Below are 18,781 nucleotides of genomic sequence, written 5' to 3' on the forward strand. Positions count from 1 at the left end.
ACTTAACTCCAGCCTCGGAGGGCCTCGGGGGTCTATGGCACACTCTGCCTGCTGGCTTTGTTCTGGAAAGGGCTGGCGGGACATGACCGGCCCCACGTTCCACTCTGAGGGCAGCTCGGGGGTCTGCAGGGGACCATCCTGTGTAACCTGCTGACCTCGAGGAGAAGCAGGGCGAGGGCTTAGCTCAGCCACATTCCCCGCTGAGCAGCAACAATGCCCCGTCCGCCCTACGCAGGCGGATTTGTGTGCGAGCCCCGCGGGGCCCTGGAGTGGAAAATTGCAGCGCCAGCCTTTGTGGGGCAGACTGCTGGCGTTACGGGAATCCTGTAGATGAAGTGAATGTGGCCTTTGTGTGAGGGGCTGGCTTTGAGCTCGGGTGCAGTGGGGCGGCAAATCGCTGAGGACAGGCTTAAGCTGGGCCGCGGAAACAATGCCGGGGAGCCGCGGAGGAGCCATCGCAGAGGCCGGGAAAACCTCCCGACAGGTCTCGATCTGTAGAGATATTCGAGAAAAATGATCTCCGAGACAGTGGCTTACACACCCCCACGCACACACACCACGGACACACACCACACACATCACACACACACCATACACTATAGATGTACCACACACACACACCCCCCACCACCTATACAACACACACCACACAGACACACACCACAGATATACCACACACACACCACACACACCCCACACACATCACACACCAGATACACAACATACACATCACACACACCACACAGACACACACCACAGATATGCCACACTGCACACACATCATACACCACACACACACCACACACCACATGCACCACAGAAACATCACACACCACACATATACCACACACCCCACATTCCACACACCCCACACATCACATAAACACCACACACACACCACTCACATCACACACCACATATACCACACACATCACATATACAACACACATCACACACACACCCCACACATCACATATACAACACACACAGCACATACCAGACACATCACACACACACACACCACACACACTATACACGGTACACTGTACACCACACACCACACACACATCACACATCACATATACACCACACACACACCACATTCATCACAGAAACCCCACACACCACACATATACCACAGACACACACCACACACGTCACAGACACACCACACACACCACACCCATCACAGAAACCCCACACACCATATGTATACCACACACACACCACACACGTCACAGAAACCCCACACACCACACATATACCACACATACACCACACCACACACACATCACACACCACATATCCAACACACACACCCCACACACCACACATATCAAATATACACCACACCCCCACACACGCTCCCAGACCAGTTGGAGCCCTGCCCTCGCACCCCAGATCCCGCACATCTGTCCCTCTGTTCCCTTGGCCTCCCACCCCTTCTCCACCCTCAGGAGCCCCATGCAGCCCACACTGGGTCCTGCCCAGTCCCTGGGCCGGAGGGGATGGTCCCCCTGCGCCGTCCCCAGCACTGCCCACCCTGCAGAACGTCCTCAGGCGGCGGGGCGCCACACCTGCGACAGGCCTGAGGCCCCGGCTGCAGGCCCCACTCGGCTGCAGTTCCCGTCGAGGCAGCCAGTGGCCTTGAGGCCTCTCCCAGGTGGGACGGCCCCTGCGAGGGCTGGTGGGCACAGGGGCCAGCCCTGCCCCATGGCCTTGCTCAGCTGTGGGAGGCGTGCCTTTTCTTTCTCTGATCTCTGTGAAACTCTTACTTTTTCTTCCCCGGGGCCGGGGGGGGGTGAGGGTCGGGCCTGTGGTGGCACTGCGCTGAGCCAGGCATGCTGGGCTGGCGTCTCCCTTGCTGGGGCGCAGATGGCCTAGGTGGGGCCCGTGTGGAAGCTGCGTCCATCTGACTCTGCCGCCTGTGCGGTCTCTGCATCTGTGAGGGGGGACCCAGCAGCAGTGGCCCAGGGTGGGGCTGGGACCGAGGGTCAGGCCGGATGGAGCTGTGCGGCGGCACCCGGCCCACATTCTCCCTGCGGCCACCGAGACCCCAGGTGGGCACTGGCACCTTGGGCTATGCCCGGGTCCCCACCCTTAGCCTTCTCTGGAAGCTGCTGGCTCTGCGGTGACCCCCTCCCGCGCCCCCTTAACCCAAGGCGGGTCCTTTGGGGCCCACTGGGTGCTCTGGCTGGGTCTGCCCTGGGCTGGTCACTCTCGCCAGGGTCTCGGTCCAGGGCACAGGCAGGAGTGACGGTTACTCTCCAGGAGGCCGGGAGAACCAAGAGACATCCAATGAGGAAGGGCTGCCCATGCTTAAAGATGTCCAGTGAGGAAGGGCCGCCCGTGCCCAGGGACATCCAGTGAGGAAGGGCTGCCTGTGCCCAGGGTGATCATGTTTGCACAGACCCCGGTGTGCCTGCGGGGCTGAGCTGTTTGCCCACCCCCGTGCCCTCCCCAGGTGGCAGGCTACAGGACCAGCCTCGTTCTTGCCCTTCCCAGCCCTGGCCTGGGAGTCAGACACTTGACTCGCAGCCCTTGACTTCCGTGCCAGGCTGCCTGGAGAGGCCAGCATCTTCCCGGAGGGGTCCTTGGGGCCTCCTGGGCAGACCTCTGTCTCCACGGCCCTTCCTGTCCCTAGGCGGACCTTCCCCTGACCCAGCTCACACCAGCCTGGGGCCTGTGTGCTGGGGCCGGGCTCCTGCAGGCTGTCCCGGGCAGGCGCCAGGGGGCCCTGTGCCACTGGGCGGTGGTGTGGGAGGCACAGGAAGAAGCTTACCTCACCCTTCAGACATCCTGGGGGGGACCCTTGTTTCCTATATCATCTCAACCTTGGGGTCCCAGCGTTGCTGGCGACGAGGCCGGCTGCAGGTTTTGGCTCAGAGGCAGACTGAGGGCAGCGCCAAAGGGCTCCAGGCCTCCCGAAACAGCCTCGGTCTGCTCACACTTGGAGGGCTGCCAGAGGCCACTGGACGCCAGCAAGAAGCTTGAGGAGCCCCAGGCCGGCGGTGCCCCCAGGGTATTTGACACCAGAGTGAGTCACAGTTTTGAATATTCCATCCTTCATACCGCAAAGTTATTTTCAGGATAGTTATGTAATAATCACGGATAATCATGATTTTCTTGATTCGTTCTTTAAAGCAATTAACAGAAAAAAGAATGCATTTCAATGTTAAAGATATTCAAATTCAGTGACTTCTTTCATGCATGAGCTAACATCTCAGCTTCAGCACCACACCTCCGTTTTCGCCCCGGTTTCACAGTCTCACATTTGAAACACAGAATAAAAACACCAAGAGGTCATGCAGAATGACAGAACTGAAATACTTCCAGCTCGGTTTCTTTGTGAGTGCTGTTGTTGTTATGTGAAATTTCTCGTTTAAGCACAGAAATATGTTGAACCACGGGCTGGAGATGAGAACCCCTCCCCCAGCGCACCTGCACCCGCCCTTCAAAGCCGCTCCAAGCCAATGCAGGTGGCTGCGTCGGCAGTGTCGGGAGTGGCCCCATGACTGGAAGTTCACTGGACAATTTCCACTCAGTAAATGTTTAGAACAAGAAATAAAACTGTGCTAATGTGAAGATTACAGAAATATAGTCTCTCCTCATGACTCATGCATTCCAGATTTGGGAATTCCCTGTGATGTCAGTGTGCCAGGGACCACAGACCGGCTGGCTTAAACAACAGACATTTGTTGCCTCCCAGTCCTGGAGCCTGGAAGTCCAAGATCGCAGGGTCGGTGCGGCCGGTTCCTTCCTGTGCCTGCAGACGGGCCTCTTCTTGTGCCCTCATGTGGACTTTCCTCTGTGTGCATGTGTTCCTGGTGTCTCTTTTTGGAATTTGTCCAGATTTCCTCGTTTTTTGTTTGTTTGTTTGTTTGTTTTTTAAGACAGAGTGAGACTCTGTCACCAGGCAGGAGTGCAGTGGTGCAACCTCGGCTCACTGCAGCCTCCGTTTTCCGGGTTCAAGTGATTCTCCTGCCTCAGCCTCCCGAGTAGCTGGGACTACAGGTGCATGCCACCATGCCTGGCTATTTTTTTGTATTTTAGTAGAGACGGGGTTTCACCATGTTGTCCAGGCTGGTCTTGAACTCCTGACCTCGTGATCCACCCGCCTCGGCCTCCCAAAGTGTTGGGATTACAGGCGTGAGCCACTGCGCCCATCTGATTTCCTCTTCTTATAAGGATGCCAGTCACATGCATTAGGGCTCACCCAAATGACCTCCTTTTAACTTAATTTCCTGAGAGATCCTATCTCCAAATACAGTCACACTCTGAGGTCCTGGGGTTAGTACTTCAACACAGGAATTTTTTGGGAACTCAGTTCAGTCCATGACACCTACTTGGTCAAATTTATTTGTAGGCCGGGCACAGTGGCTCACGCCTGTAATCCCAGCACCTCTGGAGGCCAAGGTGGGAGGATCGCTTGAGCCTAGGAGTTCAAGACCAGCCTGGGCAACATAGCAAGCAAGACCCCGTCCCTACAAAAAAATTACCAAAAAAATTTATTTGTGACCCCAAATCAATAATTGCAGAGTTTTCCTGGTCATTCACAGATGTGTAGAGAGTGCCGAGACATTTGTCTCCTTACACACATTCCTGGGTGAGGTTGGACAAGGCAGCACTATGCCCTCTTGTTTCAGCCTCAGGCGGTCAACCAGTATCCTTTTGGAGGTCTATTTAGTGCCATGATTTTTGCACTTCGTGTGTTTTGTTTGTGATTTTGCTTTTTAAAACGTCCCCAAGCCCAGTGCTGAAGAGCTGTGTGCTTGGAGGCATTTTTAAGTAAGTGGATTAAGCACTTCAGTTAAAATGCAGAAATTGTCCAAACAGATTAAAAACATTATCTAATTATATGCTGTCTACAAGAGACACTTTAGATTCAAAGACACAAATAGTTTGAAAGTAAAAGATTTCTAAAAATATGCCATACAAATGGAAACCCAAAGACAGTTTTGGTTACTGTTTGGTTACTCTTCAGCTTTGTGCTTGGGGGCATTTTAAACAGCAAAATCACGAACAAAACACACAAAACTGCCAAAGGTAAGCAAGCTGCAGTGCATCTCACAGAGGAAACACGGGTTAGAGAAGCTTCCTTCGGGCTGAGCTACAGGGCTGCTGGCCATGAGTTCAGTGTTAGTGAATCAATGTTTATAGATTCAGTAAAGCATCTTTTTTTTTTTTTTCTTTTTTGGAACAGAGTCTCATTCTGTTGCCCAGTCTGAAGTGCAGTGGCACGATCTCAGCTCACTGCAACCTCCACTTCCTGGGTTCAAGTGATTCTCCTGCCTCAGCCTCCCAAGTAGCTGGGATTACAGGCATGCACCATCACGCCTGGCTAATTTTAGTATTTTTAATAGAAATGGGGTTTCACCATTTTGGCTAGGCTGATCTTGAACTCCTGGCCTCAGGTGATCCACCCGCCTTGGCCTCCCAAAGTGCTGGGATTACAGGCGTGAGCCACCGCGCCCGGCCTCAGTAAAGCATCTTTACACAGAAACACTCATAAGACAAATGATGCATTGCTCAGCTGATGAGAACATTGGGACCAGAGGCTCGCAGGACCCTAAGCCTGTGTCTCCCCTGGGAGCCATGGTTCAGCAGTCCAGGCATCACTAATTCAGTGCTCACAGCAGCTTTATAGAACATCCCTACCTCTAGAAACAACTGCTATGAATGCAGCAATTGCTAGAACTTAGCCCAGCAAAAGGGGATTTTGTGCTGACATGATTTGCATGGACAGTGGCTGGGAATCAGGAAAAGAACACTGACTTGTCTTTGGTTTCATTCTGGTTTTTCATTTTCCGCAGACATCATATCCCTCAGTGCACTGGCTGTCACCTCCCCCTGCCCGCCACCTGCACACTGTGGCTTTGAGGCAGCATCTTCAACACAAATTTCAGGAGGAGCCCAGGTCCAGAGCAAAAGGGTCTTGTTTCCCCAGAATCCAGGCGAATGGCACAGGGCTCTGGCAGGCGGATGCACTGACCTCAGCGTGCATTTACTTGTTTGTTGCTTGTCTCTACCCAAGAGAATATCAGCTCCAGAAAAGCAGGGACTTTGTTTAACACAGCGTTAAGAGACAGGACTCGACCAGTGTGGATCAATTAAGTGAGGATGTTTGCACAGCAGGCTCTGGGCCAGCGAGTGGGGGTTAAGGCTCCTGAAAGTAGCCGGCTTTGAGATGTGGTGGGGGTGATCCTGAATTATCCAGGTGGGCTGAGAGCATAATTGCCAGGTGGATGTGATGGGAGAGACCTCACCGCCCACCACTGCCTTTGAAGGTGGAGGAGGGGCCATGAGCCAAGAAAGGCAGGTGCCTTGAGATGCCAGAGAAGGCAGGAAACAGATTCCCCTGAGCCTCCAGCAGGAGCCAGCCCTGCCAGTGTCTTGCTTTAAGTTGAATGAGACACATTTCAGACTTGTGGCCTCCAGAACTGTGAGAGAAGACGTTTGTGTTGTTTTAAGCCACTAAGTCTGTGATTGGTACATCAGCCACAAGACACTAATACAACACCTAAACTCGGGGTTTGAAAAGGCCCCTAGGGCCCTAGAGCCCTCCCTGCCCCCGGTCCAGGCCTTCCTGCTTCTGTTGTGCAGACTCAGGCGCTGGCTCACTCAGAAGGCCCCTGCAGGCCCGGCCAATCCTGTGGCAGAGCCTCGACGTCCCACGGCGGCCTCTGAGCCGCCAGGCCCTACAGCGTGTGGTGAGGGGCGCAAGAGGTGTGAGTGCCTGGACCTTGCTCTGCCCCGTGTCTGAGGACCTTGCCCCATCCTCGGCGCCCAGAGCTGTGCAGTCCATAGGACCAGGCTGGTGCCCAGCCCCAGGTTGGTGCCTCAGCTGCCTCCTCAGCCTGCAGTCTCCACTGTTTGACTGACCATGTGCAGGGCCAGCTGTGAAGGACAGCACAGCTCCTCCCTCCCTGCCAAGTGTCAGGGGCACTAAAAACACCGCCATCAATGTTCTGATGTTTAAATCATGTTTTGATGCAATGTTTAAAAAAATCAAAATGGGTCGGGCGTGGTGGCTCACACCTGTAATCCCATCACTTTGGGAGGCCGAAGCGAGTGGATCACCAGAGATCAGGAGTTCGAGACCAGCCTGGCCAACATGGCGAAACCTTATCTCTACTAAAAATATAAAAATTAGCTGGGCGTAGTGGTGTGTGCCTGTAATCTCAGCTACTTGGGAGGCTGAGGCAGGAGAATCGTTTGAACCCGGGAGGCAGAGGTTGCAGTGAGCTGAGATCGTGCCACTGCACTCCAGCCTGGGCGACAGAGCGAGACTCCATCTCAAAAATAAATAAATAAAATAAATAAGTAAATCAAAATGAATGCAAAAAATTTGTGGTGGACAAACTGTCAACATTTTACATAAAGGCAGGATGAGGACGATGGCCTTCTCCTTTTGCTTCAAGCTCCAGCATGGCTCCGCCCAGCACTGACCGTGCTCCTGGCCTGGCTCGACCCTCCCCAGGGCCAAGCTCCATGCTGGCTTCCATCCCAAAGGCCTCTTCTTCCCCCTCCCTGTGCCCCAGGAATAGGCAGCCAGCACAGTGGGGCCGCCCGCTGCCTCACCCAGACCCTGCCACTGCTTGGATGTTGACCCCCAGACTGGAAAGGTGGCTTTAAACCCCCTTCCCTTCTTCCAAGCCGAGTGACCTGGGAATGCAGCTTAACCTTCTAAGCTCCCATTTCCTGGTCTATGAAGCGGGAATGATGCTGGGACCTGCTTCACAGTGGCTCTGAGGACCCACAGGCAGAGGTCTGGTGTAGGCTTTCGGGGGAAGCACCCATCACTCTCCCAGCGTTTCCTATCTGCACCTTAATTTGGCACCCCAGGGAATCGCTCCTCTGGAATTGTAACCTTGCAGGGCAAAAGCTATCATTTCAAGATTTTTTGGGATCCTGTGTCCCCAGACAGTGCTGTAAATGCAGGAGGAAGGGTGCTGCTCATGATGGAGGTGCCCCGTGGAGCACGCCTCAGAGCCCCCCCTTTCATCCCTGATCCCATCTGGGATGTGTCAGATCTGATCCGCATACACTGGGGCATCTGACCTTTCATGGCCTTCTGAGCCCATGGGCTGGAGATGAATTTGCAAAGCCCGGGAGTGTCCTGGGTGTGTGTTCACTCCACACGCATGAATCTGTTAGAGGCTGAGTAGGAACTAGGAGGCCCAAAGAGAACCAGGCAACTTCCCACAGCCTGGACCGTACACTAGAAAAGCTAGCCCAGGAGAGGGGGCATGGCCTCTTCCCAGGCTGGCAGGGGGGATGTGGGGGAGGACCATGCTCCCCAGGGCCAGTTTACCAAAATATCAAAATACCAAAATATCAAAAGACTTAAAACTAGGAGTGAGCCGGGTGCAGTGGCTCACGCCTGTAATCCTACACTTTGAGAGGCCAAGGCAGGTGGGTCACCTGAGGTCAAGAGTTTGAGACCAGCCTGGCCAACACGGTGAAACCCTGTCTCTACTAAAAATACAATAATAATAATAATAATAATAATAATAATAATAATAATAATTAGCCAGGTGTGGTGGCAGGCACCTGCAGTCTCAGCTACTCAGGAGGCTGAGGGGGGAGAATTGTTTGAACCTGGGAGGCAGAGGTTGCAGTGAGCTGAGATCGCGCCACTGTATGATCTGGGCGCCACTCTGGGTGACAGAGCAAGACTCCATCTCAAAAACAAACAAAACCGGGAGTGCCTGGACACTTAGTGAGAACTGGACAGGGGCCATGGGTCGAGGAGCAAAATAATCACCAGGACTTGTGGATAACAGGATCATGTGGGTGGTGGGTCCGCATGGGTGACAGGGACGTGGGGACATGTCGCCACCCTGACAGGAGCAGCCCAACTCAACAGCCACGGCAGGTCATGCCATGGAGGCTCGAGGCATTACGTGGGGACGTTACGTCAAGGCGTTACACCATTACGAGATGTAACGCTCGAGGCGTTACATCGAGGGGACGATGGCCATGGGGCTGGGCGTCCAGGGTGCGCCGCAGAGGGAAGCTCACCATGTGGTGCTCTCATCTGCCCACAGCCCAGCCCGTCTTCCTGTTGGAGGCACGCAGACCCCTGGAGGACAAGCATGAAACGCCATAGGGCTCCCCCAGGTGCTGGAATTATGGCACCTTTCAAATTCTTCTCCAGGAGTTTTAACAAGCATGCGTACTTTTTATAAGTGGTGAGTGTAACGGAGGTTCACAGATGCACTCCGCTTTGGAAACCAGTGCACTCTTGCCCAGGCACGGTGAGACTCTGAGGACGATGTGTCTAACCTCTGTGTCTAACGGGGGTGTGGGCTCTCCCTCCTCTGGCGACCATGAGGACCACCCAGGCAGGACAAGGTGTGCAGAGAACTAGCATGGTCCCTGGCACGTAGCCCCTGCCCAGTGACTGGCAGATGAGAAGCTCCATTGTCGCCCCAGGCGAGTGTGGGGCACAGGCACCTCCTTGGGTTGTCTGCCCTCCCGGGAGCCCCAGGGTGCCCAGGCGGGCCTCAGCTGAGTCCAGGCCTCGGGGACAGTCCGTGCAGCCCCTCCTGGGGCTGGGGGCGGGCACTTGTCTCAGTCACGTTTCTGCTGACTGAGCAGCCTTCTTCATGAGCTCATGCCTTTCCAGAGAAATCCCTTAATGCCTCCATTCTGCTGGTGGCATATATAGGGAGGGCTCGGCCTTGGCTCCACACTGCACTGCCCAGAGGCCCCGCTGACTCCTGCCAGCCTCCAGGTCCCCGTGGTACCAAAGCTGAACATGGACGTGACCATCCAGCACCCCTGGTTCAAGCGCACCCTGGGGCCCTTCTACCCCAGCCGGCTGTTCGACCAGTTTTTCGGCGAGGGCCTTTTTGAGTATGACCTGCTGCCCTTCCTGTCGTCCACCATCAGCCCCTACTACCGCCAGTCCCTCTTCCGCACCGTGCTGGACTCCGGCATCTCTGAGGTAAGACGTGGCCCGTGGTGCTGGCCTCTCCTCGCTGCTCAGAGGGTGGTGGCCTCGGTGGGTGGAGAGCGATGGACTCTGGTCTTGCTCCGTCAGGCAGGTGGCCTCGTCCCACTTCATCCCCTTGCAGAGGCTGGGCGAGAGCCTGTGTCCCCACTGCAGCCACGTGGCAGAGCTTCCCCTGGCACTGGGGAGAGGGTGGACAAGGGAGCAGCCTGAATCCACCTTTGCTTTCCTCCATCAGCTCATGACCCATGTGTGCTTTGTAAGGCACCAGCCACATACTGGAAACCCCAAGAGCAGCCCATCCAGGCATGCGTGGTGGCGAATGCCAGCTCCCGGGTTCCTCTGGTCTCCTGAGTCCCGGAGACCTGGGAGCAGGTGGGGGTCATAGTCCTGAAAGCCAGAGAGCAGGGCGTTCCTAGCACCTCCTCCAATGAGCTCGGCCTGCCCACGGCTAGCAAAGCTCTTGGCAAGTTTACTTAGGTGCCCTGCCAAGGCTAAAAGGACAGGAAATGGGCGCCCCCCCCCCCAACCACAGGCCTCCTCTCTGAGCCACGGGTGAGCGGTGCGGGTTCTGCTGTGCTGGAGGGCCTGAGTCCCACCCAGCACCTCATAAACAGGGTCCTCCCCAGGGCTGCTGCAGTAGGCATCAACGCCAGGGCACAAAATGCCTCAGGGAGCCAAGGCTGAGCCAGGGGAGTGAGAGGGAGCATGTGGAAGTGCGTTTTGGAGAGGCAGCTGCGCAGGCTGTCAGCAGGCTCCGGCCGCTTCTATAGACAGCATGACACCAAGGGCAGTGACCTCATTCCACAGGCGGAGTCCAGCCAGCCAGCCAAGCATCACCAGCCAGACGATTGACCCTAACGGACCAACCAACCCGTAACGACCCCTCCTACCATAACCAGTAGCCAGCCAGCCCATAACCAGCCAACCGATCTATAACCAGCCACCTGACCATAGCCAAACAACCAGCCAGCCCACCAGTAGCATTCAGCCCCTCAGCTGGCCCTGAGGGTTTGGAGACAGGTCGAGGGTCATGCCTGTCTGTCCAGGAGACAGCCACAGGCCCCCGAAAGCTCTGCCCCACTTGGTGTGTGGGAGAAGAGGCCGGCAGGTGACCGAAGCGTCTCTGTTCTGATAACCGGGACCCGCCCTGTCTCTGCCAACCCCAGCAGGGACGGCACCCTCTGGGCAGCTCCACATGGCACGTTTGGATTTCAGGTTCGATCCGACCGGGACAAGTTCGTCATCTTCCTCGATGTGAAGCACTTCTCCCCGGAGGACCTCACCGTGAAGGTGCAGGACGACTTTGTGGAGATCCACGGAAAGCACAACGAGCGCCAGGTGAGCCCAGGCACTGAGAGGTGGGAGAGGGGGGCGAGGTGGGCGCGAGGACAAGGGGGTCACGGCGGGCACGACCGGGCCTGCACACCTGCACCATGCCTTCAACCCTGGGAGAGGGATGCTCTCCAGGGGCCCCCGAATCAGGCCTGGCTTTTCCCCAAGGGAGGGGCCATGCCCACCTGAGCACAGCCAGCCCCTCCCGGCGACAGAGGTCACCATTCCCGAGCTAATGTGGCTCAGGGATCCAGGTTAGGGTCCCTTCCCGGGCTGCACCCAGCCGTTTCCAGCTCCATCCCTGTCACCTGGATGCCAGGGTGGTCTTAGAAAGAACCCCGGGAAGTGGGAGTGCCCCGGGTGGCCGCCTCCTAGCCAATGTACATCTTCACATGAACCCTACCTGAGGAAGCCAGTCCCCGACGGCATAGCTGCATCCGCTTGGAATGCTTTACAGGCATTGACGCCTTCACCTCACAGCAGCCCTTTGGAACCAGTGTCCTCATTATTCCAGGGCATGGCTGGGGAACAAGGGGGTCCTCAGCCTGCTGGGTCCCACAGCTAGTACCGGGCAGGTGGGACGGGAGCTTCTCCCCACAGTCACCCTGATGCCCCGCTCTTGCTCGGGTGGAGGCCTCGGATCTCCGTGGTGTTGAGGGAGCCGGGGCACTGGAGCCCTGGTGACCTGCATCTCCTGGCGGAGCCGGGAAGAGCTCATGGACTGTCACAGATGGACAGTGTCCCGCAGGGGCTGGAGAGCAGAGTGGGGCTGGAAGGTGGAACTCTTAGCCAAAGTCTTGGTTTCTTTTGGCCAGGGTCCTCTTTCAATGCCTGGAGAAGGTAGTGCTGGGGGGTGAACCCTGACCTCCTCATGTGCTGCCCCTCCCTCGCCTGGGCCCGGTAAAGCCACCACGTAGCCCCAGCCAGCCTGGAACATGCTTCCTGAGCTCCCAGCTCTTGGTCTTTGCACCCAGTGGAGGAGGAGGTCAGCCCAGGGAGCTGAGTCTGCGGTTTAGGGCGTCCAGGGGACGTGGAAGCATGTGGGTCGTCTGGCCATGTTAGGTAGGGCTGCAGAGACCTGGGCTAGAGCAGTCCTGCGGGGTCTGGAAGGGGAAGCCTGGCTGAGGTGCGGGGCCTGGTCTGGAATGATCCTGCGATTTTGGAGTGAAGCCATGGAGCAGGAAGAGACAACCCCCCGCAGGGAATAGCCTGGCAAGTGGCCAAGAGGCCAGGCGGAGGTCCAGAGAAGCAGGGGCATGAATCCATAAATCCCAGGGGGCCTGGCCATGGGATATGCTGGCTGCACACGGCCCCTGTGAGAGCCCCCGCAGGCTGGCCCCCTTCTGCAGTCGGTGGGGCTGGGGCAGCTTCTCTGGCATGGGGCGAGGCAGCCGCCTGCACAGTGGCCCCCCTGACTGTGGGCCCCCACCCTCTCCAGGATGACCACGGCTACATTTCCCGTGAGTTCCACCGCCGCTACCGCCTGCCGTCCAACGTGGACCAGTCGGCCCTCTCTTGCTCCCTGTCCGCCGATGGCATGCTGACCTTCTGTGGCCCCAAGATCCAGACTGGCCTGGATGCCACCCACGCCGAGCGAGCCATCCCCGTGTCGCGGGAGGAGAAGCCCACCTCGGCTCCCTCGTCCTAAGCAGGCATCGCCTCGGCTGGCTCCCCTGCAGCCCTGGCCTATCATGGGGGGAGCACCCTGAGGGCGGGGTGTCTGTCTTCCTTTGCTTCCCTGTTTTTCCTTTCCACCTTCTCACATGGAATGAGGGTTTGAGAGAGCAACCAGGAGAGCTTAGGGTCTCAGGGTGTCCCAGACCCCGACACCGGCCAGTGGCGGAAGTGACCGCACCTCACACTCCTTTAGATAGCAGCCTGGCTCCCCTGGGGTGCAGGCGCCTCAACTCTGCTGAGGGTCCAGAAGGAGGGGGTGACCTCCGGCCAGGTGCCTCCCGACACACCTGCAGCCTCCCTCCGCGGCGGGCCCTGCCCACACCTCCTGGGGCGCGTGGGGCCCATGGGGCCGGGGCTTCTGTGCACCTGGGCTCTCGTGGCCTCTTCTCTCAGACCGTCTTCCTCCAACCCCTCTATGTAGTGCCGCTCTTGGGGACATGGGTCGCCCATGAGAGCGCAGCCCGCGGCAATCAATAAAGAGCAGGTGATACAAGCAACCCGCCGTCTGCTGGTGCTGTCTCCATCAGGGGCGCGAGGGGCGGGAGGGCGGCGCCGGGAGGGAGGACAGCGGGGTCTCCTGCTCGTGTTGGACCCGGCGGCCTCGGAACGATGGGGTCGCCTGCGTCCCTTCCTTCTCCTGAGCTCAAGCGCCTCCCTCCACACTGGGCTGGAAGGAGAGGTTTTGGGGGCAGAGCCTCTGATGGGAAAGGGACTGGGGAGCGCTTCCGAGAGCTGGGGGCGGGGAGGGACCTGGAAGGGGCTGCAGGGAATGGAGGGAGGCCGGGCTCCTTTCTCTGTCCGCGCCGGCACCGGCTCCGGGGCGGGACGCCAGCCCTGGCCTCCTTCTGCGGGGCCGTCCGGTTCTCTCGGGGTCTGCGGGGCCGTCCTGTTCTCTCGGGGGTCCTGCTGCCTTCGGGGCTGGGCTTTAAGGGCACTCGTGCTTTTGAGGAGCTGGAACTCGGCAGCTTCCCCTGGGCAACCCATCATGGCCCCGAGCTGGAGGCGGAAGCTCGCTCTGTCCCCTCCCGGGACCAGACACTGGGCGGCCATGCCAGACCCCGCCACGGGGAGGGAGACTCGGCCTGGGGGGCCCTGGCTGCCTGCTGCGCTCACCGAGGGGCATCCGGGGGTCCAGAGGGCACCCGAGGGGAAGCAGACGCCACGGCGGGTGGACCCTGCCAGCGCCCTCGACCCCGGAGGCCGAAGGCACCGGGAACTGGGACCCTGATGGCACCAGCAGGACGACCACGGGGGCGCAGCCTCCACCTGGGAGAACACAGACACTGACACCACCGGGGTTTCAAAAAGTCAGCAACAGGCATTAGCGTGGGCGGCCATTGTGACGCCCAGTGACATCACGTGCCACGGCCACTGAACAGCACACACACCACACACTCCACACACACCACACACTCCACACACACCACACACTCCACACACACCACACACTCCACACACACCACACACTCCACACACACCACACACTCCACACACACACCACACACTCCACACACACACCACACACTCCACACACTCCACACACACACCACACACCCCACACCACACACTCCACACACTCCACACACACCACACACTCCACACACACCACACACTCCACACACACACACACACCACACACCCCACACAACCACACACCACACACTACCCACAATCCACACACACCACACACTACACACACACACCACATACTCCACACACGCCACACACCCCACACCACACACTCCACACACTCCACACACACCACACACTCCACACACACACCACACACCCCACACCACACACTCCACACACTCCACACACACCACACACTCCACACACACCACACACTCCACACACACACACACACCACACACCCCACACAACCACACACCACACACTACCCACAATCCACACACACCACACACTACACACACACACCACATACTCCACACACGCCACACACCCCACACCACACACTCCACACACTCCACACACACCACACACTCCACACACACCACACACTCCACACACACACCACACACTCCACACACTCCACACACACCGCATACGCCACATACACCACACACTCCACACACACACCACACACCCCACACAACCACACACCATACACTCCACACAATCCACACACCACACACTCCACACACACACCACACACTACACACTCCACACAATCCACACACACCACACACTCCACACACACACCACACACTCCACACACACCACACACTCCACACACTCCACACACACCACACAATCCACACACACACCACACACTCCACACACACACCACATACTCCACACACACCACACACTCCACACACCACACACTCCACACACCACAGACTCCACACAGTCCACAACTCCACACACACCAATCACACACTCCACACACACCACACACACCACACATCACACACTCCACACACACCGCATACTCCACACACACACCACACACCCCACACCACACACTCCACACACTCCACACACACCACACACTCCACACACACCACACACTCCACACACACACCACACACTCCACACACACCGCATACGCCACATACACCACACACTCCACACACACACCACACACCACACACAACCACACACCATACACTCCACACAATCCACACACCACACACTCCACACACACACCACACACTACACACTCCACACAATCCACACACACCACACACTCCACACACACCACACACCACACACTCCACACACACCACACAATCCACACACACACCACATACTCCACACACACCACACACTCCACACACCACACACACTCCACACACCACAGACTCCACACAGTCCACAACTCCACACACACCAATCACACACTCCACACACACCACACACACCACACATCACACACTCCACACACACCACACACTCCACACACACCACACATCACACACTCCACACACACCACACATCACACACTCCACACACACCACACACTCCACACACACCACATGCTCCACACTCCACACACACACCACGCACTCCACACACATTCCACATTCCACACATCACACATTCCACAATCCACACATCACACATTCCACACACACAACACACTCCACATGCCACACAGTCCACACACTCCACACACACACACACCACACGCTCCACACCACACACACACCACACACCACAGATTCCACGCACTCCACACACACACCACACATTCCCACACACCACACGCTCCACACTTCACACAGCACACTCCATACACTTCACACATACCACACACTCCACACACCACACAGCCCACACTCCACATACCACATGCGCACACACCGCATACTCCACACGCACCACACACTCCACACACACCACACCACACACTCCACACAACACACACCACATACCACACACTCCACACACACCACACACACTCCACACACCACACACTCCACACACACCACACACACACACCACACACTCCACACACACAACACACTCCACACACCACACACTCCACACACACACACCACACACTCCACACACACACAACACACTCCACACACACACACGACACACTCCACACACAACACACTCCACACATACCACAGACACACACACACCCCTCAACACACCATGCCCTTTGTCTCTCTTTGTGTTCCTCTGGCCAGGCGGTGGTGTGAAGGGTTCTGAGTCCTGGGAGTGGCTCCCCTAGACTCCCCCCTCCTCCTCCCTCCAGCAGGACCTGCCCGGCTGTTGTGCCATCGAGTCCCCATTTGTACAGAAGGGGGTGCCCTGTGGTTGGCAACAACATGACCCACTGTGCTTTGGGGCTGGGGCTGGATGTTTTTGAAAATCGGGGTGTCTGGGGCTCCCTGCTCCTCCTGGGTCTGTCCCGGACCAGCTGAGCGGACACCTTTGCTCTGCACAGCCTGGCAGCCATTGCAGGGAGGCGGGCCCACCCCAACATCTGGTAGCTCGGGGTCCCGTCCCACCGGCTGCACAGTGAATGGAGCTGTCACTCACGCCTGCAGCCTTGCTTGACTGCGGGTCGTGCCTGGACCTTGTTAGGGGCTGGAAGGTGACTCCCTGAAAATTATATGGGGTCCTACCCCCAAAGGCTCAGAATGGGACTGTGTTTGGAGGTGGAGGCTTTGATTAAATTGAAGTGATGTCACTGGGGTGGGCCCTGGCCCAGTCTGGCCGGTGTCCTTGTAAGAAGAGATGAGGACACAGACATACAGAGGGACAACCCCGTGAGGGCACAGGGAGGAGACACTGTCTGCAAGCCAAGGAGAGAGGCCCCAGAGGAACCGGCCCTGCTGCCCCTTGACCTTGGACTCCCGGCCTCCAGGACCCAGCAGAAACGATGTCTGCCATTGGAGCTGCAGCTGTGGCTTTGCAGCTGCGGGAACCGACACATTCAGGCCCAAAGACATAGCCTTTGGCTAGGCCTTGGCAGGGTCTGCAAGGCCCGTGGGCGGTTCACCAGATCCTCGATCAGGCTCCTTGGAGAGTCACACGGAGCACCAGGGCCAGCCCAGGCAGAACTTCCCCTGGCTGGTGGGCTGTCTGATCTCCTCTGCTCCCCCAGTTGGGTCTTCCAGCAGCACAGGCTCAGCAAGGACTTGGAGGGGGTGGGGGGAGGGGCTCTCATCTCATCTGGCCTCCAAGACATGCAGCGTGACCCCTCCCATCTCCCCTCCTGGGGCCTCCTGATGCCATCCTTCCTCGGCTCTCCAATCACACCCCACCCAGGCGGTTCTTAAACTCAGGGGCCTGGGGCTGCTTCACCTCTGGCCTGGGGTAGGCTAGATACGCCTGAGAGATCGTCCATACAGGACTCAGAGCCTGGCTCCATCCCAGGCTGGCCACAGCCCCTATCTCCTCTCCTCCCACCTTGGGGCCTATTCTGGAACAGCCTGCCTTGCAAGGGCCGCCCAGGTGATTTCAGTGATTTCACTGTCACCATGGCTACTGTGAGGCCAAGGTCACACGGACTCCCCGCAGGCACCAAGCTGACGGTCATCTGAGAGCAGCCTCATCACCACCTTGTCCAGATGAGGCAGAGGCTCAGCAGGGACTTGTGCAAGGCCCCAGCCAGCCAATGGCAAGGCCTGGAGACCTAGGCTCCCACCCTGAAGTCATCTCAAGCCAATGGCAAGGCCTGGAGACCCGGGCTCCCACCCTGAAGTCATCTCAACAGGCCCAGCCTCAGGAGCTGCCTGTGCTGGGGCCTGGGGCTGCTTTGCACCCAAGACCCCTTCAGAGTCACAGGTGAGTGGCCAGATTCCACCCCCACCATGCCCGCCCCGCCAGGGCAGGAGGCCACGTGGATGTGAGCTTTAATGCAGGGCGCAGCTCTGGCCATGGTGCCCAGCCACTTTCCTGGAGTCTGAGCAGCTGCCAAGGCTCTCTGGTGGCTGCTCCTACCCACATGGCTCCCATGGGCTGCTGTTGGAGAGCTTCTGAAGCCGGGAGGATGCCTGCTCCCCTTGCCTCCTTTCCAAGCTCGCCTCTGCGCACCCACTGCTAGGCCCGGGACTCACACCAGCCTTCTCCGTGGGTGCTGCTGCCAGCTCTCTGCCCTCTGGGCCTCCCTCTCCCTCGCCTGGCCTTCTGAGGGCCAAGGCTCTGATCACCTCTCCCCCGCTTCCCATTGTGTGGCCTGGCGTCTGAGGCCCCTGTGGTCTGACTGCCCCACTGCTCCCTGGTATGCATTCAGGTTGAATTCAGAGAGCTCTGCGTGCCAGTGTCCAGCCCCATTCACCAGGGCACACGGCCATCGTGGAAAGATGGGATTGGCCAGTACTTCCC

The 18,781-nt window shown here is 57.7% G+C and overlaps 1 protein-coding gene across 2 annotated transcripts in view; it reads left to right on the plus strand.

Moving 5' to 3' along the window:
- The window catches only part of CRYAA (crystallin alpha A), a 66,621-nt gene extending 53,154 nt beyond the window's left edge, over nt 1-13,467 (plus strand). The window contains exons 5-7 of one of the 2 annotated variants that reach the window (XM_063601264.1): nt 9,051-9,952; nt 11,177-11,299; nt 12,732-13,467. In XM_063601264.1, coding sequence (XP_063457334.1) covers nt 9,764-9,952; nt 11,177-11,299; nt 12,732-12,941 — 522 coding nt within the window. In that variant the 5' untranslated portion in view covers nt 9,051-9,763 and the 3' untranslated portion in view covers nt 12,942-13,467. Of the gene's footprint in view, nt 1-9,050; nt 9,953-10,559; nt 11,070-11,176; nt 11,300-12,731 lie in introns of those variants that run through there. The other variant, XM_024927030.5, reaches the window with a different exon arrangement.
- Nucleotides 13,468-18,781: the final 5,314 nt, after the last annotated feature.

Source organism: Pan paniscus, chromosome 22 (assembly GCF_029289425.2).
Source record: "Pan paniscus chromosome 22, NHGRI_mPanPan1-v2.0_pri, whole genome shotgun sequence".
NCBI lineage: Eukaryota > Metazoa > Chordata > Mammalia > Primates > Hominidae > Pan > Pan paniscus.